General features: G+C 42.2%; 1 protein-coding gene across 2 annotated transcripts in view; it reads right to left on the bottom strand.

Annotated features, from left to right (window-relative positions):
* LOC132380265 (protein HID1) overlaps nt 1-26319 on the bottom strand; it is a 257992-nt gene extending 231673 nt beyond the window's left edge. For both annotated transcript variants that reach the window (XM_059949013.1, XM_059949014.1), the window contains exon 1: nt 26183-26319. In XM_059949013.1, coding sequence (XP_059804996.1) covers nt 26183-26248 — 66 coding nt within the window. In that variant the 5' untranslated portion in view covers nt 26249-26319. The remainder of the gene's footprint in view (nt 1-26182) is intronic.
* Nucleotides 26320-26606: the final 287 nt, after the last annotated feature.

Here is a 26606-nt window from a genome sequence, read left to right as displayed (position 1 = left end):
ATTGTATTTCAATATTACGATTTAATTTAATTTTTATGAATACAGGGTTTTGTGACTGTAACTGTATTTTTAATACAATGTATTTGGTACTGTTTTATTTTTTTCAATTTATAATATACAGGTGTCCCCCCGCTATTCAAAGGTAGAGCATTCCTATGAAATGGTTTGTAAGCCGGAATGTCGTAAAGTGAAGAAGCAATTACCATTTATTTATATGGGGAAAATTTGTGACCGTTCACAGACCCAAAAAGACAACCTACCAAATCATACCAAATAACACACAAAACCTAAAATAACAGTAACATATAGTAAAAGCAGGAAATACACAGCCTATGTAATGTAGGAATACTTCTGTGCAATTATTGCAGCTCTGTCCACCGCAGCGAAAATCTCATGCAAGCACTCTCGGCAGCACTCGCAGCAAAAACACACGGCACAAGCACTCTCGGCAGAAGCACTCTTTCCAGTAACCTTTAAGCTATGAAGCTACCAAATAACATATAAAAATACACAGCCAATATAAAGTAGAAATAATATATGTACAGTGTAGTTTCACTTACCAGAATCGAGAAAAGAGCGAGCACACTGATGATGGTGGGTTAGGCTGAGTCGTCGGAGGTTGGGGTGGTGGGAGGTAGAGCAGACTGAGTTGTCACCTCATCGTCGTCAGTGCGGGCAGGTCACTTTCTTCTATGTCTGCCTGCCTCGATATCGAAGGTCAAGTTTTATTGTCTGCTGTGGCTGACGTGGAAGGCTTGAAAAACGACAGTATGCTTGACTGCTTAGCCTCGCGCATTTTTCTATCATACAGTTCTTTGTAAGCACTCAAACCATCCTGCAAATGTGCCCTAAACCTACGTACCCTTTCAAAATTAAAGTCATACTTTTCTGCAATCATTGCAGCGTTGTCAATCGTAGCGAAAATCTCACGCAATTGCTTCACGTTCAGTTCCTAGACTTCACACGTGTTACCTTTTTTCACGCGCTACCTTTTTTGCGCACTGTCTTTTCTCATAACAGTGAAAACACCTTCGGTTAGCGAAAACAGGTAACTAATGTAGATCTTTCATAATAGCGAGTTGTCGTAAAGCGAACGTTCGAAAAGCGGGGGACACCTGTATCTTCTTGTACTCTGTATTCCTTTAAGCAGAAACTTTCAATCTTTTTATTGATTTTCATATATACACAAAAAAAATAACATAGTAATAAGTAAGTTGTGAATACAATAGACTTGAAATCACATTGATAATAAGATAACAATATCCTACTAAACATCAACAGAAGAGAATACCTTAATCAATCAAGTCCACATGATTATATGAAAAAAAAAACAAAAATAACCATTAAAAAAGAAAAAAATATATTGAAAATATGTGAAAAAAAATATATAAAAAAAAATAAAACACTAAACTAAACTAACCTGGGCAATAATAACAGTTTACAAGTATATGATAGTGTCAAAGAACTCCGGAACTCCATACCTGAACATGAATAAGCAGAAAAAAGGTCTGGAAAAGGCCAAATTAATTCATATGAAAATGTCTAATAAACGGTCTCCAAGTTTCTTCAAATTTAATTGATGAGTCAAAGATAGTGCTTCTAATTTTTTCCAAGCTCAGATAAGAAATAGTTTGAGAAAGCCATTGAAATGTGGTAGGAGGATTTACTTCTTTCCAATTTTGTAATATAGACCTTCTGGCCATTAATGTTACAAAAGCAATCATTCGTCTGATTGAAGGAGAAAACTGATTACCATCTTCATTTGGTATGCCAAAAATTGCAGTAATAGAATGAGGTTGTAAATCTATATTCCAAATTGAGGAAATAGTAGTAAATATGTCCTTCCAATAATTATGTAAAGTGGGACATGACCAGAACATATGGGTCAATGAGGCCACTTCTGAATGACATCTGTCACATTGAGGGTTAATATGAGAATAGAATCGAGCAAGTTTATCTTTAGACATATGAGCTCTATGTACAATTTTAAATTGTATTAAAGCATGTTTAGCACATATAGAAGAAGAATTAACCATCTGCAAAATTTTTCCCCATTTATCTGTTGATATGTTATATTGAAGTTCTTTTTCCCATTCTTGTTTAATTCTAACTGATATTTCTGGTTGTATCTTCATAATCATATTATAAATAAAAGCTACTAATCCCTTTTGACAAGGATTTAAGGTAAAGATCAAATCTGTAATGTCCACCAAAGTTGAATTAGGAAAAGATGGTAAAACTTTATGCAAGAAATTTCTAATTTGTAAATATCTGAAAAAATTAGATTTAGGTAATTCAAATTTGTTGGAAAGTTGATCAAATGACATCAAAGTATCTTCAAAAAAAAGATCACGAAAACATTTTATACCTTTCCTTTTCCATATGTTAAAAGCTTGATCTGTCCAGGAAGGTATGAAAAAGAAATTAAATAAGATAGGGCTATCAAGAACAAAGTTTTTCAAACTAAAAAACTTACGAAATTGAAACCAAATTCGTAATGTATGTTTAATAACAGGATTAAATATTTGTTTATTAAATTTAACTAAATCCGCAGGAAGACAAGAACCAAGAACAGAGAATAGAGAATATCCCTTTACCTCATTACATTCCAAATTTACCCACTGTGGGCACAGTGGTGAATCCAAATCTAGTTTCCAATACAATAAATTACGAATATTATTTGCCCAATAATAAAATCTAAAATTGGGTAAAGCTAAACCACCATCTTTTTTTGATTTTTGTAATTGCTTTTTACTTAACCTAGGGTTTTTATTTTGCCACACAAATGAGGAAATTTTTGAATCTATGCTATCAAAAAAAGATTTAGGAATAAAAACTGGTAGGGCTTGAAATAAGTATAAAAATTTCGGTAAAATCATCATTTTAACAGCATTAATCCGACCAATTAATGATAAAAACAAAGGAGACCATCTTGTAGTAAGTTGATGAATTTGATGAAACATAGGTAAAAAATTCAGTCTAAATAAATCTTTATATTTCTTGGTAATTTTTATACCTAGATAGGTAAAGTTATCAATAACAACTTTAAATGGTATCCTATCACTCAATAAAGTTTGTGCATTTAAAGGAAATAATTCACTCTTATCTAAATTTAGTTTATAACCAGAAAAAGTACCAAATTGAACCAACAAGGATAAAATAGCAGGAATAGACCTATCAGGGTCAGAAATATATAACAACAAATCATCAGCATAAAGAGATAATTTGTATAACTTCTCATTACGGGTAATACCAAAAATATTAGGAGATTCACGAATAGCAATTGCTAAAGGTTCTAATGCAATATTAAATAATAAAGGACTTAAGGGACAGCCTTGTCTCGTACCACGAGATAATTGAAAAAAAGAAGATCTGTAGTTATTTGTAAAAACAGAAGCGATAGGTTTATGATATATTAATTTAATCCATGATATAAAGTTAGGACTAAAATTAAAATTTCTCAATGTATTAAATAAATATATCCATTCAACTCTATCAAAGGCTTTTTCAGCATCTAATGAAATAACACATTCTGGGATTGTGGGTGGTGAAGTATGAATTATATTAATCAATTTTCTAACATTAAAAAAGGAATACCGATTCCTCATAAAACCAGTTTGATCTTCTGAAATAATCTGAGATAGTACTTTTTCTAATCTAATAGCTAAAATTTTTGTAAGAATCTTAGAATCTACATTTAATAGTGATATAGGGCGATAAGATGTACATAAAGTAGGATCTTTATCTTTTTTAAGAATTAGAGAAATATTAGCTTCATAAAAAGATTGAGGTAATCTCTTCTTAGCAAACGCATCATTAAAAATTTCACATAACCAAGGAGAAAGCAAAGAAGAAAAAGTTTTAAAAAATTCTACTATATAACCATCAGGACCAGGAGCTTTCCCTGAATTCATTGATGAGATAGCCTCTCCTATTTCCACCATAGAAATAGGAGCATCTAACAGGCTATGGTCTTCATCAGTCAGTTTAGGAATATTCAAATTGTTAAAAAAATTATCTATCATGGACTGGTCACCATCAAATTCTGAATGATATAAAGATTTATAAAAATCTTGAAAGGTATTATTAATTTCTTTATGATCAGTAGTTAAATTACCGTCTGATTTGCGAATTTTAATAATTTGTCGCTTAGTCGAGATAGCCTTTAATTGATTAGCTAACAGTTTACCAGTACGGTCACTATGAATATAAAATTGAGCCCTGGTCCTAATTAATTGATTTTCAATTGAAGAAGATAATAGTAAACTATGTTCCATTTGAAGCTCAACTCTCTTCTTATAAAGTTCTTTGGTAGGAGTCACAGAATAAATCTTATCAATTTCCTTGATTTTATCCACCAATAAAGCAATATCTAAATATCTTTGTTTTCTTTTACCAACAGAGTATGAGATAATTTGACCACGAATAAAAGCCTTAAAAGAGTCCCAAAGTATTCCTCTGTCGATTTCTTCAGTACAGTTTGTAGAAAAGAACAAGTCAATTTGCTGTTTTATATAAGTAATAAATTCTGGATCTTGAAGCAAAGTAACGTTAAGTCTCCAAGATCTGGTATTATTGGAATAGTCCGAAATCTTAATAGATAACTTCAAAGGTGCATGATCCGAAATAGTAATAGAGTCATATTTACAATCAATAACATCCGTTAATAACCGATGATCAATAAGAAAATAGTCAATTCTAGAATAGCTATGATATACATGTGAAAAAAATGAAAATTCTTTATCTTTAGGGTTCAAAAACCGCCATATTTCTGTAATTCCCGAGTCAACCATAAATGAATTAATAAGTAGGGCTGATCTATTCGGAAGAGTACGAATAGGTTTAGATCTATCCATCGAAGGATTAAAATCTCCACCCATTATCAACATATATTCATTCAGATTAGGAAGGGAAGTAAATAAACGTTTAAAAAATTCAGGGCAGTCAAAATTTGGAGCATAAATATTAACTAGAACAACTTTCCGATGGAAGAGTAAGCCAGTTATCAACAAAAATCTACCCTGTGGGTCAGAAATAATTTCATGATGGGTAAACGATATTGAGGGATCTATAAAAATAGACACACCCCTAATTTTAGCGGTACAATTCGAATGAAATTGTTGACCCTTCCAGAACCTAAAAAAACGTTGATTATCCTCCCTCCTGATATGGGTCTCCTGTGCAAAGATAATATTAGCATTCAGTCTATGGAATACTTTAAATATTTTTTTACGTTTAATCGGATGATTTAAACCATTAGTATTCCAGGAGATAAAGTTAACAGATCTATCCATCATACCAATATTAATTGTGTATATCATAAAAGGTTAGAAAGACACATAACCCACAATTCAGGAAGGAGGAAAATTGATTCAGGAGCAACCGGAGAACATGACACCTCAACAATATTAGTAGTTTAAAGTCGGCCCATAAACTAAAAGCAAAAAAATAAAAAGCAAAAGCGTGAAAAAAGATCCCTACCCCCTCCCCCCACCCTTCGAAAAAAAGCCAAGCGGCAGGCGCATAAACTAATACTAATATTACCCCCCTTTCAAGATGGCAGCTCTATAAAAAAAAGATTAAAAGAAAACTATATAACACCCAAATTAAGATATAGAGTTGCAAAAAAAAATATATATATATATATCAATCAGAATAAAAGAAAACTAATATAATACAACAATCATTAATAAAAAAAAGTATAAACGTCAAAATTTAAAAGTGTAATATACCTTTAAAAAAAAACCCCATATTCAAATACAAAATGACGTTTCAAAAGCAAAGACTTATGGGAAGAAGAAACACCATTTTGAAAAAGCCATATTATTAAATACAAATGTGAGTTCAGCGATCTGTTAAAAGACAAAATAACATTTAAAAAAAAAGGATATAATAAACAGTACAACATATATATAGAAAAAAAACCAAAAATCCAAAACATTCGTCCCATATCTGAATACAGGCAAACTTGTAAAAAACAGAATCTTACGGGAAAAAGAAACGACATCTTAAAAAAAAAGGTAAATCATTATTGCAAAATATAAACGTATATAACCAAAACAGAAAGAAAAAAGGATATTATCAAAATTAAAAAGAACATCTATAAACAATGATGCTAGTAAAAAAAACCGGACCCATAGATCAAAAAATAAAAAGTTATAACCCAGCTTCATAGGTTAAAACTTAAAATAGAAAAATATCCTCTCTCCAAAAAATCTTCCACATAACACATAGTTCAAGTTGCAGTAGAAGATCGAAATTCTTCAACAAATTTCTTCGCTTCTTCCGGAGTGTTGAAAAATCGTTGACTGTTGTCGTCCAGCACAATTCTAAGCTTCGCTGGATACATTAAAGCTTGTCTAAGTCCAATCGAGTGAATCTCTGCCATCACTGGTTTAAAAGCGATTCTGGCTTTCATTACTTCATAAGAATAATCCTCAACAATTCGAAATTGAAAGTTTTTGTAGGGAATCATACCTTTTTTACGAGCTAATCGAATTAAAAGCTCTTTCTCACGAGGATAATGAAGGCGAACAATCACCGCTCGTGGTTTATCAGCCATAGACGAAAACCTCGCAACTCTGTGAGCACGGTCGTTAACAGGTTTAGTTTCCAAACCTTCACCGAAAATTTCCCATAGTAAATTAGAGAAAAATTCAGTTAAATCACCGGACTCAACTTTTTCGGAAAACCCGATAATATGCAAATTCTGTCTGCGAGATCGATTTTCAAGATCAGAAATTTTAAACTTATGCTGATTTACAACTTTAAGAGTCGATTGTACCTTCTTATCCAACTCCTCAAGTGTACATGCTTTTTCAACAATTAATTTTTCAAGGGTCTCCAACTTATCTTCATGCCGCTGAATATCCGCTGCCTGTGACTGAAACTTAGTATCAAGCGATTTAACAGCTCCTTCAAGTTCAGACATTTTCGTGGTAAACGTGTTTTCCAAACTTGCCATTTTACTTTCCAACCTTACAAGTTTAGTGTCCAGAAGATTAGAAATTGCATCAATAGATAAAGGCTCCTTAGACGATTTCTTACTTGTAGCCATTTTAAGTTCGGCAAAGTTAGATCAAATATAGTTTTAAAGGAAAAAAAAGTCAATCGAAAATATCAACTCATTTGATTAAATTCGAAAAGATTTGATTAAAGGGTGATTATAGTTAGAAAAGTGAAGAGCGCCTAAAAGGCAGATGTTTACGTCGCCATCTTGAAACTCCACCCCCCTCCTTTATGCAGAAACTAATAAAGATATTGAAAGAGAAGTACATCATTACAATAAGATTTAATGACCTCTTATTGATGGGTGGCAGTTAGATCTGTCCCAATCCTGCACATGTTGATAGTGATATGTGATCACTCGAAAGAGCTGCCCTGCCCTGCCCGATCTGCTGAGGCTGGCTGGGCACATGCGTCGTAGTTCGTGTCCCGATTTCCATGATGGCGGATCGGCTCTCGGGTGAAAGTGAGCCTGTTGATTTTGGCGAATGAGCAATTTTATACCAATATATAACACTGAACTTTGCCTGCATTCTGTAAGTTAGCGCATTTTAAGTCAATTTAGTCAAAAAAAAAGTGCAGCTGTAATGCACTGTTTGTGCTAACTGGAGGTCACAGACAGACACAGCATGACTTTTAGTAGTATATAGATAATGTGGTTAAAACTTGATCATCAAATTTGCAGATGACAGTGAGGAAGACTATCAGAGCTTGCAGTGGGATCTGCATGAGGTGGAATAATGGGCTGAAAATTGACAGATGCAATTTAATGTAAACAAGTGTGAGGTGTTGCTCTTTGGTAGGACCAACCAGGGTAGGTCTTACACAGTGAGGAATGCTGCAGAACAAAGGAATCTGGGAATACAGGTCCATAATTCATTGAAAGTGACATGGGTAGAATGAGCCGTAAAGGAAGTTTTGGGAACACTGGCCTTCATAAATCTTGAGTACAGGAGATGGGATGTTATGTTGAAGTTATATAAGGAATTGGCGAAGTCTAATTTTGAGTACTGTGCACAATTTTGGTCACCTACTTTCAGGAAAGATGTCAATAAGGTTGAAACAGCACAGAGAAAATGTAACAAGGATTTTGCTGGGCCTGGAGAACTCGAGTTAAATGGAAGATTGAATAAGTTAGGGCTTTATTCCTTGGAATGTAGAAGATTAAGAGGAGATTTGATGGTGGTTTACAAAATTATGAGAGGTAGAGATAGGGTAAATGCAAGTCCGCCACCCTGCCCTCATCAATCCTCTAATCAACTCTTTAAAAAAAACTCAATCAAATTTGCAAGGCAAGATTTCTCATGCAAAGCCCTACTGACCATTTCTAATTAGTCCTTTTCCTTTCCAAATGCAGAGATCCTGTCTCAGAATCCCTTCTAGTAAAATTTCCCACACAGATGTAGTCCCACAGCTTGTCCTTAAAGGCACATTGTTAGCTTTTAGTCTTCCTGTACCTCAACCGGAGCAACAGAAGATGGAAAAGTCTCTACCGAGGCCCCAGCAATTTCTTCTCTTGCCTCCAACAACATCCTTGGATACACCTAGTCAGACCCTGGGCAAGTTCTAGGGTTATTTTTTTTTTTGAGTTACAACACAGCATAGGCCCTTTCGGCCCTTCGAGCCACTTCATCCAGCAATCCCCCGATCTAATCCTCGTCTAATAACAGGACAATTTACAATGACCAACTAAACTACCAAACAGTACATCTTTGGACTGTGGGAGGAAACCAGAGCACCAAGAGAAAACCGACATGGTCACAGGGAGAACATACAAACTCCTTACAGTCAGAAGCAGGAATTGAAACTGAGTTGCCGGTACTGTGAATTGTTGTGCTAACCACACTGCCAGGTTGCCCACTATCCACTTATGCACCTCAAGACTGCCTACACTAGTGGTCACCAACCTTTTAAGCCCAAGATCCCCTACCGAAAGGCAAGATTGACCTACTAAATTGTTTAAAGAAAAAACAGATTGTACTTCCAACTTGAGGCCCTTTATTTGGGCTAATTGAATTTTAATTACTTAAAATGCTTTTGTCAAACTTTCAAAATTAACTTAACCAAGAAAACACTGTAACTAGCATATCAAACAGGCCATAGCAGCATTGAGCTCATCCAATAACACCTTGAATAACTGGTGCTGAAGCGCTTTTGCTCAAATCAAGTTTATCAGTTTGACCACCAATGTCATTACATGAGAAAAGTCCACAACCTTCCCAGCCAAGGGCTGCTGATGAATCACACAGTGATAATCCAGTAAGTAGGGAAAATCAGGGTCATTACAGCACAGTGCTATAAAAACCAATGTGCACATCATGCATTGCTGGGGCCCCATCAGTAGTAATTGCCACCAGTTTATGAACGGGGATGTCATTTTCACGAACATTTTTTTTAAACTCATTGTAAGTATCCTCACCTCTTGTTCTCTCCTTTAAGTGCAGAAGAGTGAGGAAGTCCTCCCTTTGTTGTAAACTCCTGGAAAGCTATTCTGACAAATACAACAAGCTGAGCTGCTTGCATTACATCCAGGGATTCATCAAACTGTCATGAAAAAATATTCAGAGTGACAAGTCCTTTAACACTGTCGATCCACATCCTCTGAGCAGCATGTTTGCTGGACCTTCAACCCCGATTTCAGCTCCTCAACTTTCCTGGTATTGTTAAACTTACTGAGACACTAGTATAAGTTTCAGGGCTATGCAAGCTAATGACACCATTGTTTTTGTTTCCCATTTCTTGTACATTTGGGGAAGGTTGGAATTTAAAGGGGGGGAAGGGTTGTAATGTGAATATTATAAAGATAAGTAAATACCACTTAGGATCATGGTAATATAGCAATACTCCCACTATGGAAAACTGTTTGTAAAAGAGAGATTGTTTCCGGGGTTGTGGGGTTTTCCTGCCCATTAGTGAAAACCTCCGCATGCGAATATCGTTTTACCGTCCCAGATAAAGTTGTTCCTTTTGGGGCATTAAGTTGTCAAGTGGTCCTTTTTCAAAGTAGAAGTTACTACATATTTGCATCAAAAGGTTTATCAGGTATAATGTATTTGTGTATTTATTTTTCTTTTTTTCTGGGATCTACTGGGAAAGTCTCAAAGATCGACTGGTTGGCAACCATTAGCCAACACCTCTCCTGTGTTTCTGAAAATTTCACAATTCCATGTGCTGATCCCTGCCAAGTTCATCTGCCGAACTTGAAAATAGTTTAGCCTAAGAGGCCTTCCTCACTCCTTGTCCTGCCTGCTAGAGTCACTCGTTAACTTCTATATTTGCCTCAACCTTCTCATCTGCCACTCTGGCTGCCCTCCCCACCCACCCCCATCAGACCAGTTTAAACCTGCTTAGCAACTGCAGCAAACCTCCCTGCTGGGATACTGGACACCTGCAATTCAGATGTCACCCATCGCTCTTGTAAAAAACACTCTGCCCCAGAAAAGATCCCAATGGTCCAAGAATCTGAATCTGACTCTCCTGCACCAGCTTCTCAGCCAAGCTTTCATCTATCCTATCCTCACTAGCACATGGCACTTAGAGTAATCCAGAGATTAGAATCCATGAAGCCTTTCCTCCATATTCTCACTATAAGATCTCATCTTTTTTCTTCATTTATCAATGATTCTTGTCATAAAAACTACTCAATCACACTGTTCCAACCTTGTCAACCACAAGCCTTCAAATTCATATTTACTTATTACAAGATCATTGAAACGTACAGTGAAATGCATCAGTTCTATTAATAACTAACACACCCAAGAGTCAGCATACATTCCAGTGCCAACAAGGCATACCCACAATGCTCAGCAGAACAGAACAAAATGGAACACAACTAGTAACAAAACAAGCCTCTTTCCTCTCTGCCAACCTCCCTCCCTCCCACCTACATACACAGGCTGTCATCCAACTCCAGGACAGGCCTGCACGTTTCAATCATCAGACTACAACTTCTGATCAACCTTCAGGCTTTAATACCCGGACTAGCAAATGATAAGACTCTGTGGTTCTAACTCCAAGTGCTCCAAATGACCAGACTTCATGTCTCCTCGTCTGTGTGAGTGGGAAGTACATGCACTATCCTGGACAGCCAACAACCACAGATGTCTTTTGTCCCCATGTCAACATCACTGGCCTTTCAAGTGAAGAGGCCTCAAATACTGGATAACTATCACTGTCCGTGTTGCCAGCCTTAGAACAGGGGTCAACGACGTTTTTTGCACTGCAGACCGGTTTAATATTGACAATATTCTTGCAGAACAGCTGAAGGGGGGGCAGGCAGTGTGGGTGTTAATATCAATCGGAATATCAGTGATAAGTCAACTATAAGTCACTTATAAATGGCTAATACACCCAATTTCGTTTCTAAAAGGGTTTATCTAACAAATTTAATATTAAACACACAGCACATATTTTCCTTGCATGAATATAGTCAATTATAACTCACTTATAAGTCAATAGCATAACATTTTAAGTAACGTTTGGATATTAAACACACAGCGCATATTTTCCTTGCATGAATATAGTGATAAGTCAATTATAACTCACTTATAAGTCAATAGCATAATATTTTAAGTAACGTTTGGATATTAAACACACAGCGCATATTTTCCTCGTATGAACATATAAAATCATTGCAACACACCAGTGAGAGGACAAGGTAAGGGCCGGAAGTCCCCGTACTGAGGCTGCAGTGTTTGCAGTCCACAGAAAGCGACCGACCGACCGAGGAGTGCGACAGGGCATGTGCATGCCCCCTTGTAGGTAGGTAGGAACTATTGGCCGACAGAAGTTTGGTTTGAGAGATGACTTTCAGTAGATCGCAGCGACTTAGCTGCTCTGCTACTTACGAAACCCTGAGCCCAAACTAGGTCGTCTGCGAATATTTTAGCACCGAGTTCCCCACGAACATTCGGTGTGCTAAACAGGTTTAGAGGTGGCGTCCATCTGTCTGCACTCCAGGCCAGTAGCAATGGCACTTCTTGCTTGTCGTGCGAGGCGGCCGGTTACCCGAAGCCAACCAGTGATCCCTGGCGCTAGGGTATCACTGCGTTTAGGCGACTGTTGACCTCGCATGAGTAATGACTTTGCGTGTGTAATGAACTCGCGTGCATTCAAGTTCAACAGTGGGCATGACAGGGAATCAAGAAAGGTGCAACTGATTCATATCATTTCATATCGACAAATCATATCGTCTCCTCGTGGCCCGGTAGCACATGCTTTGCGGCCCGGTGGTTGGGGACCACTGCCTTAGAAAGTGGAACACAGATGCCTAACCTGAAACTCCAGCACAGCCCTGCCCCAAAACCCTAATCTGACCCCTAACTCCCCTTCCCTGTCCCCATCCCCAAAACCATTCTTGAAAACTTAAAAATCAGCAAGTTTGAGCCATAATCTCAAGGGAGAAGGCAGCATGGCACTATCCTGAAACAATTCTCAGTTATATTAAAGAAGTGTACTGTTATGAGCATTTATTAACGTAGAATTTTAAATTAGTGCTCAACTAACATTAGTATCAAAGCTGGCCCGATTTTTGTTGAAACATTTACACATGTCGAGTTTATTGTTTGTCTATCACTGCTCCTCAAATCATGCTGGTGTGCTTTACTAAAATGTCTATGCCACACACTATTCCCCTCTCCAGCATCTTCACAGTGCAGAAATCCAGACTGATCTCTCATGCTAGTTCAGCCTTTGAACATGCAGTTGAAGGTTACAGGAATAAAGTTGAGAGATTTGCACAAATAAACACTGTCACCGAATTTTAGGCCAAACTCTAATAGAATATCCAGGTTCCTAGAACTATCCAGGACTAGAACCCTGGTCCTTTCCTTCCTCTGATAACCTAGTTAATATTTTTGCACATAGCACATCCATCAGACAAGTCTCCCCAACTATAAACAGACTTGAACAACTTTAGAAAATGTCAGGTATCACTGCAAGCTAGCACACGTCATGATAGACCAAACACCACAATGCTATGCCCTTTGGACATCCAAAATAACTTCACAATTGAAGGATAAAGATGTAACAGGATCAAGCATTTACATCCAGTGCATTGGTTTGTTCATTTTCATTAGTTACTGGTCAGAAAATTTAAAATTAAGAAAAACTACACGATGGGAATAGAATGCAGAACACAGAAGAGAGCAATGACACGCTTCTGGTTTCAGATGGCATTGGTGAATCTAATCAAATTCGGGCTGGCCGCCAATAAAACAAAGAAAACAACTAAATACTTTGTTAATCTCTTTTTCTGGTAGATTTTCATATCAAATAATAGCCTGCAACTTCCCTTTGGACTCAGAGGCAATTCAGTGTGGCAGAACTGAGGCGAGGCAGCGGGCCTGTCACAGAGTGAGGAAAACCTGAGATTCAATTGATTTAAGTGCCAGGCTGAATTCGAAAGGTTGGGTACAGGCCAGGGTGGTCCTGGCCCCACAGCTAATCGGAGCAATTGAACCCGATGTTTAGGTGTCGGACCAGATTGAAAAGGTCAGGGTGTCAGGGCTCGAGGTGAGGGATGGGTCAGTACAGTTTGCTGCTCTGCTCTGCTCTGTGCTGAAGTAAGGGTCTGTGGACACGCTTTGTGGGCTTCAGCTCAGAATCTTATTTGGTTGCATTTATTGTTTGCATGATTTGTTTTTATTAACCTCTATACACTGGGTGTTTGGCAGTCTTTTAAAAAAAATTTTTGTCACTGATAGGAGACAAAACTCAAGATTGTATAATGTATATGTAGCGATGTACTACATACATAGCTAGAGACGACACGCAGTCAGTAAATCGTTTCAAACTTCGCGGCGCTGGCATTTAATCTCTAGCGCCTGCCCTCTCCGGGCGGAAATGGCATCAGAGGTGCATTACCAAAGTCTCCCCCCGCACGCTGGCTATTTGTAAGCCGGTTCACCTGTGCAGAAACTGGGTCGCCACATAACCCCCCCCCCCAGAACCGGCGATACACCCCCCCCCCCCCCCAATGTCCACAGTCTGGATCAGCCTCTGTTTGGGAATTCTGCCTCTGCGCTGCGGTGCCTGAACCTCGAACAGCTGCGCCGTCCACATCGGCTGGTTTGACTCGGTCCACCATGAAAACCTCCTCTCTCCCCCCAATGTCCAGAACGTACGTGGACCCACTGTTGTTGATCACCTTGAACGGCCCCTCGTACAGCCGCTGTAGCAGTGCCCAGTGTCCGCCCTTTCGTACAAACACAAACTTACAGTCCTGCAGGTCTTTGGGTACATGGGTCGGGGTCCGTCCATGCTGTGAAGTCGATACGGGGGCCAGGTTGCCGAGCCTTCCGCGTAGTCTGTCCAGGACTGCTGCGGGTTCTTCCTCTTGCCCCCTTGGGGCTGGTATGAACTCTCCCGGGATGTCCAGGGGTGCGCCGTACACCAACTCAGCCAACGAGGCGTGCAGATCCTTTTTGGGCGCTTTGCGAATTCCAAGCAGGACCCAAAGAAGCTCGTCCACCCAGTTAGGTCTTCTCAGGCGGGCCATGAGAGCCGACTTCGAGTGACGGTGGAAGTGTTCCACTAGTCTGTTCGACTGTGGGTGGTAGGCAGTTGTGTGGTGTAGCTGCGTTCCCAACAGGCTGGCCACAGCCGGGAGGTGAAATGGGCGCCTCTGTTGGAGTTAATGTGGGCCGGTACCCCTAAGCATGCTATCCAGGTTGCAATCAGTGCTCGGGCGCAGGAATCGGCAGATGTGTCAGTGAGCGGGACCATCTCTGGCCACCTCGTGAACCGGTCTACCATAGTTAGGAGGTACCGCGCTCCTCGGGACACTGATAGGGGGCCCATGATATCCACATGAATGTGGTCGAACCTCCGGTGGGTGGGTTCAAACTGCTGCAGCGGGGCTTTAGTGTGCCGCTGCAGCTTGGCTGTTTGGCACTGCGCGCACGTTCTGGCCCATTCACTGACCTGCTTGCAAACTCCATGCCACGCGAACTTGCTGGAGACCAGCTGGATGGTTGTCCTGATAGATGGGTGCGCCAAACCATGTATGGAGTCGAAAACTCGCCGCCTCCAGGCTGCCGGGACGATGGGGCGAGGTTGGCCGGTAGCCACGTCGCACAGGAGGGTCCCCTCACCTGGGCCTACAAGGAAGTCTGCAGTCCTGTAGCTGGGCATCTCGTCGTCTGCCTGCTGCGCCTCCGCCAGTGCTGCATAGTCCACCCCCAGGGACAGGGCCTGGACAGCTGGTCTGGAGAGTGCGTCCGCTACGACGTTGCCCTTTCCCGAGACATGCTGGATGTCCGTCGTGTACTCGGATATGTAGAACAGATGTCGCTGCTGGCGAGCCAACCAGGGATCGGACACCTTCGTGAACGCGAAGGTCAACAGTTTGTGGTCCGTGAACACGATGAACGGCCTGCCTTCTAAGAAGTACCTGAAATGCCGGATTGCCAGATACAGTGCCCACAGCTCCCGGTCGAAAGCACTGTACTTGAGTTCGGGTGATCGTAGGTGCTTGCTGAAGAACGCCGGGGTTGCCAGCATCCCTCGATGAGTTGCTCCAGCACCCACCAACTGCTGTGTCGGATGCGTCCACCATGAGGGCAGTCCGAACTTTCGTTCTGGGGTGCATCAGCATCGCAGCATCTGCCTTCCTTGACTTTAACGAAAGCGGCCGTGGCCTCCTCGTCCCAAGTAATGTCCTTGCCTTTACCCGACATCAGGGTGTACAAAAGGCGCATGATACGGGCTGCTGAGGGGAGGAAATGGTGGTAGAAGTTCACCATACCAACGAACTCCTGCAGGCCTTTGACCGTGTTCGGCCGGGCAAAGTGGTGGATCGCGTCTACCTTGGCGGGCAGAGGTGTTGCCCCGTCTTTGGTAATCCTGTGGCCCAGGAAGTCAATGGTATCGAGACCGAACTGGCATTTGGCCGGGTTGATTGTGAGGCCGAAATCACTCAGGCGGGAGTAGAGCTGGCGGAGGTGGGACAGATGCTCCTGGCGACTACTGCTGGCTATAAGGATGTCATCCAAATAGATTAACGCAAAGTCCAGGTCGCGTCCCACCACATCCATTAGCTGCTGGAACGTCTGTGCGGCATTCTTCAGTCCGAATGGTATTCGGGGGAACTCAAACAGGCCAAACAGGGTGATGAGTGCTGTTTTGGGGATGTCTTCAGGGTGCACCGGGATTTGATGGTATCCCCGGACGAGGTCTACTTTGGAAAATATTCTTGCCCCGTGCAGGTTTGCTGCAAAGTCTTGTGTGTGCAGCACGGGGTAAAAGTCTGGAGTTGTAGCCTCGCTCAGTCTGCGGTAGTCGCTGCATTGTCTCCAACCCCCGGCTGCTTTGGGCACCATGTGCAGGGGGTGGCCCATGGACTGTCGGACCTCCGTACGATCCCCAATTCATACATCCTTTTGAACTCCTCTGTCGCCAGGCGGAACTTTTCCGGGGGGGGGGGGGGAGACTTCGTGCGCGGGTGTGGGGGGGTGATCCCTGGGTCAGAATGTGGTGCTGTACCCCATGTCTGGGCATGGCTGCCATGAACTGCGGTGCCAGAATCGATGGAAAGTCTGCCAGGATTCTGTTGAATTTGTTGTCCGACAGCGTGATGGAGTCCAGGTGTGGGGCCGGCAACTTGGCTTCACCCAGGGAGAACCTCTATAAAGTCTCGGCATGTACCAGTCTTTTCCCTTGCAAGTCAATCAGCGGGCTGTGAGCTTGCAAGAAGTCCGCCCCCAGGAGTGGTTGGGCCACGGCGGCCAGTGTGAAGTCCCACGTGAACCGGCTGGTGCTGAACTGCAGCTGCACTGTGCGGGTGCCGTAGGTCCATATCATGATGCTTTTTGCGGCCCTCAGGGTGGGTCCTGGCTTCCTGTTGCGGGTGTCGTACCCCGTTGGGGGCAAGACGCCGATTTCCGCTCCGGTGTCGACCAAGAAGCGGCGTCCCGACTGTTTGTCCCAGACGTACACAAGGCTGTCCTGGTGGCCAGCCGCCATAGTCATTAGCAGCAGCTGGCCCTAGCAGGGCAGGCGGGCTACTGTGCCCCACCGCGGGCGGTAGAAACACCACTTTCACTGTCCTCCTCACTCCTGCCTCTGTGTTGTGTGTGCCCCCCTGCCGGGCCTGGTCTGGTCTGCTGTTGGGCGCGTGGCCTGGTAATCTGACCGACGGACGCCACGCTCTCCCTCTTGGCTTTCCACAGCACGTCTGCCCGGGCCGCCACCTTCCGGGGGTCGCTGAAATCTGCGTCGGCCAGTCGCTCTAGGAACACCTGCTCAAACACGAGGCAGGGCTTGTGTCCGTCAGCCAGGGCCAGCATCTCATTCATCAATGCTGACGGCAGCCTGTCTCCCAAAGCGTCTGGGTGAAGCAGGCGGGCACCCCGCTCACGCCGCAAGAGACCAAAGTTCCCAATGAGAAGCGCTTTGAATGCTTCATATTTGCCTTCTTCCGGGGGCGACTGTATGAAATCCGTCACCTGGGCGGCCAGCTCCTGGTCAAGGGCGCTCACCACGTGGTGGTAACGCGTGGAATCAGAGGATATCTGCCGAATCTGGAACTGAGCTTCTGCTTGGCTAAACCACACGTGTGGTCGTAGCGTCCAGAAAATTGGCAGTTTTAGCGAAACTGCGTGAACAGATGAAGAGTTGGTCATCTTTGATCCAAATCCTGTTTGGACCGTCGGGGTAACCAATGTAGCGATGTACTATATACAGAACTAGAGACGACACGCAGTCGGTAAGTCGTTTCGAGACTAGTTTATTCAAACTTTGCAGCGCTGGCATTTAATCCCTAGCGCCCGACCTCTCTGGGCGGAAGTGACGTCAGAGGTGCATTACCAAAGTCTCTCCCCGCACGCTGGCTATCGCCTATGCAGAAAGTGGGTCGCCACATATACATATTTTGATAATAAATATATTTTGAACTAATTAAGCTAATGATGCCCAATTACAACAGCCTCCTCTACTTTCACTTGGTTTACATCCCTCCCTTCTCAGCTTGTTAATGTGCCTAATGGCTTCTTAAATGTCCACTGTCACCCTTAGCAGCACCTTCAGGCATCTAGCACTTTGAGTAAAAACCTGCCCCTCACATCTCTTAAATTTACCCTTCTCACTGTAAATGCATGCCCTTTAATATTATGATATTTTGTTTCAGGAAAAAGATACCAACTGTCTACTCTAACTATGCCTCTCATAATTTTATAAATGATTATAATCTATAATAATTAATTAATTCTTTTTTTAAAAATCTTCAGTCTTGCTGTAGCCTTGGCCTCTCACTGTGATTTGTTAATGAGTAAGTAATTCCAGCAGTTTATTTACCACAAATATCCTTAATCTGATGAATCTGAGGTCACTGTAATTGAAGCTAGCAGAGCTGTTGACATCAGCAGGTTAAATAAATTACTATAAATGATTACTTTCAGGACACTCCCAACCATGGGAAGGGCATCTTCTCACCAGTATTCAGGAAAACAAGTGATTCATTCAGGTTCCCAGACCAGTACTTCAAGTGAAAAGTTTTTCTCATGGCTAGGTTGAGGTAACTTTGGATGCTTAGTGACAAGATTGTCTTAAACTGATGTATTTGTTTTTTTTAATTTAGAGATACAGTCCAGAACAGGCCCTTCTGGCCCAATGAGCTGCACCACTCAGCAACCCACCTATTTAACACTAGCCTAATCACAAGACAGTTTACAATGACCGATTGACTACAAACTGGTATACCTTTCGACTGCAGAAGGAAACCAGAGCACCCGGGAGAAATCCATATAATCACTCGGAGGAAGTATGGACTCTGCACAGACAGCGCCAAAATTAAACTCCAAACTTCTCAATACCCCAAGTGTAACAGCGTTGAGCTGACCACTATGCTACCGTGGTAATGTCACTCTTTGTGCCTGGTCAATAATCAAGGGTAGAGTGCAACAGGAGACCAGGTCAACCACTGATACGCTTGGAGTTCAAGTCCAGCTTATTGTCATTCAACCTTACACACCTATATGACCAAATGAAACAACGTTCCTCCGGACCAAGCTGCACAGCACAGTAAATGTAACTCACACACACAATACATGAACTAATATTAGCACACATAAATTAACAAATAATCTGTTGGCATCAGCAGTATTAAGCATTTAAAATATTGGCAAATGGATCTCCCACTCATAATTCTACTTATCCTGTATTCAATGATTTATCAAACACATATCCACTTTAACTTAAATACTTCCAATGATCCAGTTCCCAGGACACAGAATTCCAGTGATTCACTACCCTTTGCAAGAATTTCTATACAACTATTTTGAATGACTGGCCCATTGTATATACCTATATCCTCTTGCTCAGGACCACTAGTGAAAACACACCTACATTTACCCTGTCAAGCTGTTAGAATAGGTCACCCTCAATAGTCCTGCATTCCAAGAAGGCAGACACAAACTATTTATTCTCTTCAGGTAGAATAACCCTATCATCCCATGAATCAGCCTGGTCGATCTCCTTTGTACTACCTCTAACATTACTTCTTTTTTTTTAAATGGATGAGGACCAACATTGTCCACAGTACACCCGGTGTGGCCTTCAGTATTTGTTGGATATGCCTACTAGCTTTTGTAATTCATGTATTAGAACACAAAAGTTCCCTCATGGCGGGATCATCACAAGGCACATGAGATCCACAATCATTTGGTAGAGCAGATTCAAAATTGGCTTGGCCACAAAAAAACAGAAGGGGTGATGCTCCCTGGAGGTCTGTGACCAGTGGTGTCCTGTAGAAATCAGTGCTGAAAACTCTGCTGTGCATGATATAGATTAATTGAAATTGTTGGATGGATAATTAATTAGACAGTTTGCGAACATAGAAATTGACAGAGCTGTGTTTAGGAAAGTAGTCAAAGGATACAACAGGATATGGATGAGTTGAAAAATGAGTAAAGAAGTGGCAGACAAGAGAAATCTGCAGATGCTGGAAATCCAAGCAACACACACAAAATGCTGGAGGAACTCAGCAGGCCAGGCAGCATCTATGGAAAGAGTACAGTCGATATTTCAGGACGAAACCCTTCAGGAGGACTAGAGAAAAAAAGATGAGGAGTCAGATTTAGAAGGTGGAAGGGGAGGAGAGGGAGAGGGATGGTAAGTGAAACCAGTTGGGGGGAGGGATGATGGGGAGGGCAGAAGTAAAGAGTTGGGAAGTTGATTGATTGAAGAGATACAGGGCTGGAGAAGGGGGAATCTAATCGGAGAGGACAGAAGGACATGGAAGAAAAAAAAGGGCGAGGGGCACTGGAGGGAGCTGACAGGTAGGCAAGGAGATAAGGCAAGAGGGAGAAAAGGGGATGGGAAAAGGGGTGGGGAAATGGTGAACGGGGGCCATTACCAGATGTTCAAGAAATCAAAGTTCATGCCATCAGGTTGGAGGCTACCCAGATGGAATATAAGGGATTGCTCCTCCAACCAGACATGATCTCATCGTGACAATAGAAGAGGCAATGGATTGACATGTCAGAACAGGAAGTAGAATTAAAATGGGTGGCCACTGGGAGATCCTGCTTTTTCTGGCGGACAGTGCTCAACAAAGCGGTCTCTCAATCTACGTTAGGTCTCACCGATATACAGGAGTCAACACCAAGAGCACCGGATACAGTTGATGACGCTGACACTCACAGGTGAAGTGTCACCTCACTTGTAAGAACTGTTTGGGGCCCTGAATGGTAGTGCAGGATTTGGTGGAGGAGCATGTGTAGCAATTATCCTGCTTGCCAGGAGGGAGATCAGTAGGGAGGGACAAATGGACAACGGAGTCAAGTAGGGAGCGATCCCTGCGGAAAGCACAAAATGAGGGAAAGATGTGCTCGGTAGTGGGATCTCAATGGAGATGGCAGAAGTTACAGAGAATTAGGTGCTGGCCACAGAGGTTGGTGGGGTTGTAGGTGACAACAAAAAGAACTCTATCCCTGGTGGGGTAGCAGGAAGATGGGGTGAGGGCAGACATGCTCAAAATGGAAGAGGTGTGGTTGAGGGCAGCACTGATGGTGGAGGAAGAGAAGCCCCTTTCTTTGAAGGAGGATGCATCCTCCGTTCTGGAATGAAAAGCCTCATCCTGAGCAGATGCAGCGGAAATGGAAGAAGTGAGAGAAAAGATTGGCATTTTCACAAGCAACAGGGTGGGAGGAAGTTTAGTCCAGGTCCAGGAAATGGCCGATAGAGCTTAATCTGGATAAGTGCAAGGTGCTACACATTAGGACATCAAATGTAAGATAAAAATATACCCTTCAGAGCATTGATATCCAGAGGGTTATTTAGATGAAAGTACATTGCCCCCTGAAAATGGCAAAATAAGTAAATAGGTTGGTAAAGGCAGCCTTCACTGGTTAGGGAGATTAGTAGGTGCCTGAAAACTGCTGCCAGTAGACATGGAGAACAAAAGCAACTTTTAAGAGTCTTTTAAACAGGCAGATCAATAGCCAGGAAATGCACGGATATGGTATGCAGATAAAATGGGATTGACTTAAATTTGCATTATAGTTAACACAAACAGTGTGAGCTGCCCTGTTCCTGTGCTGTAATGTAAAGTCCTAACAGCTGGAACCCTCCTTACTTCACTCATTTGCAGTGTCTCCCTATTTCTGATAATAATCTGCCTTCGATTTTCTTAGAGGTGCATGACATCATACATGTCCATATTAAATTCCATTTGCCAGTCTTTTTCCCCCATTCACTTAATTGATTTATATCCCATTACAGAATCACAGCACTCTTCACATACCTTTCCACCTAGCTTTGCATCATCAAGTTTGAAAATGTTGAATGTTAGTGTAACGCTTTGCAGCGCCACCAGTAAGATCAGTGTTCAAATCCACTGCTATCTGTAAGGAGTTTGTACGTTCTCCCCGTGACCACACAAGTTTCCCCTGGGTGCTCTGGTTTTCTCTCATATTCAAACAAATTATGGGTTAGTAAGCTGTAAACATGCTACAATGGTGCCAGAAGCATACAGACACTCACATCTATGTTGGTCATTGATGCAAATGATGCATTACTGCAGATGCTGTGGTCAAATCAACACGTACAAACAAGCTGGATGAACTCAGCAGGTCGGGCAGCATTTTCAATGGATGCTGCCTGACCTGCATTTCACTGTATGTTTCAATGTTTATGTGATAAAACTAATCTTTTATTTTGTCTATTTTTCTCTCGCTCATCAGCACAAGTAATCAACAATTGCAGGCCAAGAACTGATCCCTTCACCATTTACCCCCTTCCAGGCCAAGAAGGACCTACGAGGGGCAATTGATAAGTTCGTGGCCTAAGGTAGGAGTCAATTTTAGAAAACCTAGCACATTTATTTTCCAACCTAGTACCCTCCTAAATGTACACACTTAGTCCAGCGGGCATGGAGCATACAGAACCCTTCTTTGTAGAAGTGGTCCACAGCAGGCGTGATTGATAAGTTCGTGGACTAAGGTAGAACAAGATGAGTTACCAACTTCAAACTTTCTGCATTATCACTCAAAGAGCTGAACTGCACGTGCATGTAATGAGAGCGTCTTGGACCTCCAGGTGGTCCACAGCAGGCGTGATTGATAAGTTTGTGGCCTATACAGCTCTTGTTACAGCCACGTGCAGGTCAACTCTGAGCAAAAATGCAGAAAGTTTGAAGTTGATAACTCATCTCCTTTTACCTTAGGCCACAAACTTATCAATCACCCCATGCTGTGGACCACTTCTGAAGGTCCAAGACGCTGACTTCTACAAAGAAGGGATCCATATGCTCCACAACCGCTGGTGTAAATGTGTGTAAATGTAGGAAAAATAAATGTGCTAGGTTTTCTAAAATTGATTACTTTTACCTTAGGCCACAAACTTATTAATCACCCCTTGTATTTATTCCAAATCTTTTTCCTGGGTTCCTTAAGCTTGTTATAGCCATGGATGGTAATAAGGACAAGCTCCCAATAGGTATTAAATGCTCCTAATAGTGTGCACCTCAACTGGCCTCTAACAACCAAGTCTAGCTCCTGACCTTCATGTGTAGCTTAGTTACTAAGCCCAGTGGAACTGTTTCTATTGACAAAAGAAGGGGCAAAAGCAGGTTACTGGCCCTTAAACCCAGTTGCTTTGGGCTGATGGGGCTTGTCAGCTGCGGCTGGCAGCTCATCTAGGAGAAGGTCCGCTCTGATCTCTCTCGTTAACAAGATATTTTTACTCAGGTAATTGCTGCTCACTGGATGTTCTATGTTTTTTCCACATCATTCTCTGAAAACTCTAAAGACTGTTGCGTGTGAATCAGAATCAGATTTAAAATCACCAGCATAAGTTGTGAAATTTGTTAACAGTACAATGAAATACATGATAAATTTAAAAAAACTAGTTGTGAGGTAATGAGGTAGCAGCAAGGTAAACCCAAGAGATCAACCCTGTTTGGAACCAAAAATTATTCCTCTATCAAAGTCACAGATTACATTTGTTCTCCATATTCCCCATTTGGATGTTTGGTCTGAACAACAACTAAACATCTTGACAATGGCTTTTTGCTTTAATACAGAGTTGCTGTCACATGATTGGTTGATTAAGTATTAGATATTCCTGCACAAGGACTCCCAAGTCCTTTTTCACCTCCGATTTTTGAATTTTCTCCCCATTTAGAAAATAATCTATGCCGATACTCCTTCTACCAAATTGCATGATCATAAAATTGCCCACACTAAATTTCATCTGACACTTTGCCCATTCTCCCAAAGTCCTTCTGCAGACTATCTGCTCCCTCAACACTACCTGCCTCTCCACCTACCTTCGTATTGTCCACAAACTTGGCCACAAAGCCATCACTTTTGTCATCCAATTCATTGACATATAACATGAAAAGAAGCAGTCCCAACACTGACCCTTACAGAACACCACTAATCACTGACAGCCAACCTGAAAAGATCCCCTCTATTCCCAGCCTCCTGTCAGTCAGCCAAATATTCCATACATGCCAGTATTTTCCTGTGTACATCTGTTCCTAATTTATACTCCCCTGTTCCGGCCTAAAAACATCGTAATTTCCCCCTCACCCAATTAAATGCTTTTCCATGGGGTTCTGGAGAAACAGGCTTGGAGTTTCCTGCCTGCTGCCATTTACATTTATTTGAGCAAGAAAGTCAGATTGGTTGTTTTCCAATCTCTGGTAACCTCTTGGAAATCCTGAAAATTTTAAACCAATAGGTCCACTATCTCAACAGCCACTTCCTTTTAAACCCAAGCATTCAGTCCACCGAGTCCTGATGGCTTGTCCAGCTTTAGCGCCTGACCTTCTCCAATATTTTATGCTTGTTATTGGGACTTCTGAATTTTAAAATTGTACTATCTTCGGGATATTAGCAACAACTTCCATGGTGAAGAATTCTTTGTTGTTATTAACTAAACAGCCTCATTCTTAGAGGCCCTATGTATACCTTAACCATCCTCTTCCTATTCATAATTACAACATATTCAGCAGATGCTTTTCAGCTTTTGCATCACATATGCCAGGCAAGATTATTTTTACCAGGTAATTACATCACCCTCACCTGTTGAGCCAAAGCCAACTCTAATTCTGGATCACTCTCAAAATGGCCTATGCAACGATGACCACTCTAATTGCAACTGCCCTATTTTCATTTGACCTTGCTAATGAATCCCATACTCCAATTGGAAACTGTTCAAGCTATGAAAAAAACAGCTACAAAGCACTGACTTTTAAAACTTTTTCCTGGACCTGGGTGAAGTCACCTTTACTTTTCGTCTGCGAACTCCAATTGGCCACTGTTCCAGCTAAACAAACAGATACGGAGCACAGACCCTAAAAAGGATCCCTAAATTCCCTTATTTAAAGGACCAGATTTTTACCACTATGGTGTGAAAATTGTTTTTTTTTAAAACAGCAGCAGTGCAAAACATAAGTATAAATTACAATAAAAAATATAAAATGCAAAAGAGGAACAGTGAGGTAGTGTTCTTTGTCAAAGTGTACTTGGAGCTCTATCAAAATATGTGATTACCCCAGGAAATCTTTGATCACAAGATCCCTTATTAATCCGTTACTGTCATCAAAACCAGATCTAAAATAGCCCATTCCTGGATAAACTTTGCAAGGTACCCCAGTGTTACACAGTGACAGAACCATCCCCATCAATGCAAATGTTTTTGCAACAGGAAATGTTCTCTGCAGACAAAACCCAAGTTTACTTCAAAATCAATAAATGTTGTTGACAGTTACTCAGAATTTACATAGCCACAGTAATAACCTTGTTCAGAACCAATTAAGTACACAGTGAACAGTTTATTTATGATTTGGTGACAAACAAACTAAATCTACGTGGCAGGTGTGAAATGGACAGTGGCTGTTTTCTGATGTAGAGTATACCCTGAAGGGTGTACTGTACTGTTATCACGTATCTGGATAGGGCTGCATGGGAAATTACAAAGCTGCCAAGCCCACTGCAAATACAAAAGTGAAAAGTCTACGAAGTTCAAAGTACGTATACTACATGCACCCTTGAGATTCATCTCCTTACAAGCAGCACAAAGAAAGAAATCCAATAGAACCTATTTAAAAAGACGACCTCAAACACCCAAAGTGCAGGGAAAAATAAACAAATCGTGCAAATAAAAATTAGCAAATAATATCCAGAACTGAAGTTCACGAAAGTTAGTCCACTGAATAAAACAGAACGAACTGAGATAGAAAATAACAGCCTACCTCAGTGAGCTTTACGGCCTGAGATTTATGGGAAACACAAATTCACACTAACAGCGTTCTTCATGAATGATAGTTTAAGAGAATTAAAGGAGAAATCTCATTGATCCCTCTGGTCCCACGCAACATCCCACATGGAAGATGTCACCCAGGGCAAAGCGGGAGGGGGAATTGCTTGAAGGTGTATGAAGGAGTGAGGCAGATGGGTGGGGAGACAGAGTTGAGATGGAGGAGAGGCAGATCACGGATAGGTCCGGGTGCAAGCAGCGTGATTGAGTGAAGGGAAGCCCGCAGGGAGGGAGGGAGGCAGACGGCCTGCCAGAAGTCTTACCCGGCACCTGCTCCCGCCGACCGCGGGCCCAGGTACAGGCCCAGGCCCAGGCCCGCATAGGCGTCAGGCTGACGGGAGCCGTTAGCGTGCTGCGGCCCGAGGCCCAACCTCCAGCCCCCAGCCCCGGATCCCCCCGATTACCAGCCACCCACCTGTGTCCGGGTAGTGAGTTGGATCACCGCTTTCCTGAAATGCAGCTTGGAGTCGGCACTCCCCATCCTGCCACCTGCACCCAGCCACACGAATGACTGACGGACAGCAACTGATTTGTCCCGCCCACTGATTTGTCCCTTCCACAGCCAGTCCCCATCCACCGTCAGATACCGCCCCTCACCGAGACCCCACCAGTGGCAGACGCCGAATATGGTCCGCCCACCGCCGGCGAAGGGACGGCAGACGGCAGGAGTGGGTCGAGCCAGGCAACCCTTCCTCCTTGAGTCTAATGTCTCTCCTGCCCATCCCTCCTCCTCATTCATCTCTTCTCTGTCCTGCAGCCTGACTAGAAACCTTTCTGTTCATCTCCCTGCTCATTCATCTCAACTTCAGCCAGGGTGCATCCAACCCATAGTGCTTCAC

This window comes from Hypanus sabinus, chromosome 23 (genome assembly GCF_030144855.1).
Source record: "Hypanus sabinus isolate sHypSab1 chromosome 23, sHypSab1.hap1, whole genome shotgun sequence".
Taxonomy (NCBI): Eukaryota; Metazoa; Chordata; class Chondrichthyes; order Myliobatiformes; family Dasyatidae; genus Hypanus; species Hypanus sabinus.
This window is presented reverse-complemented; position numbering and strand designations above follow the sequence as displayed.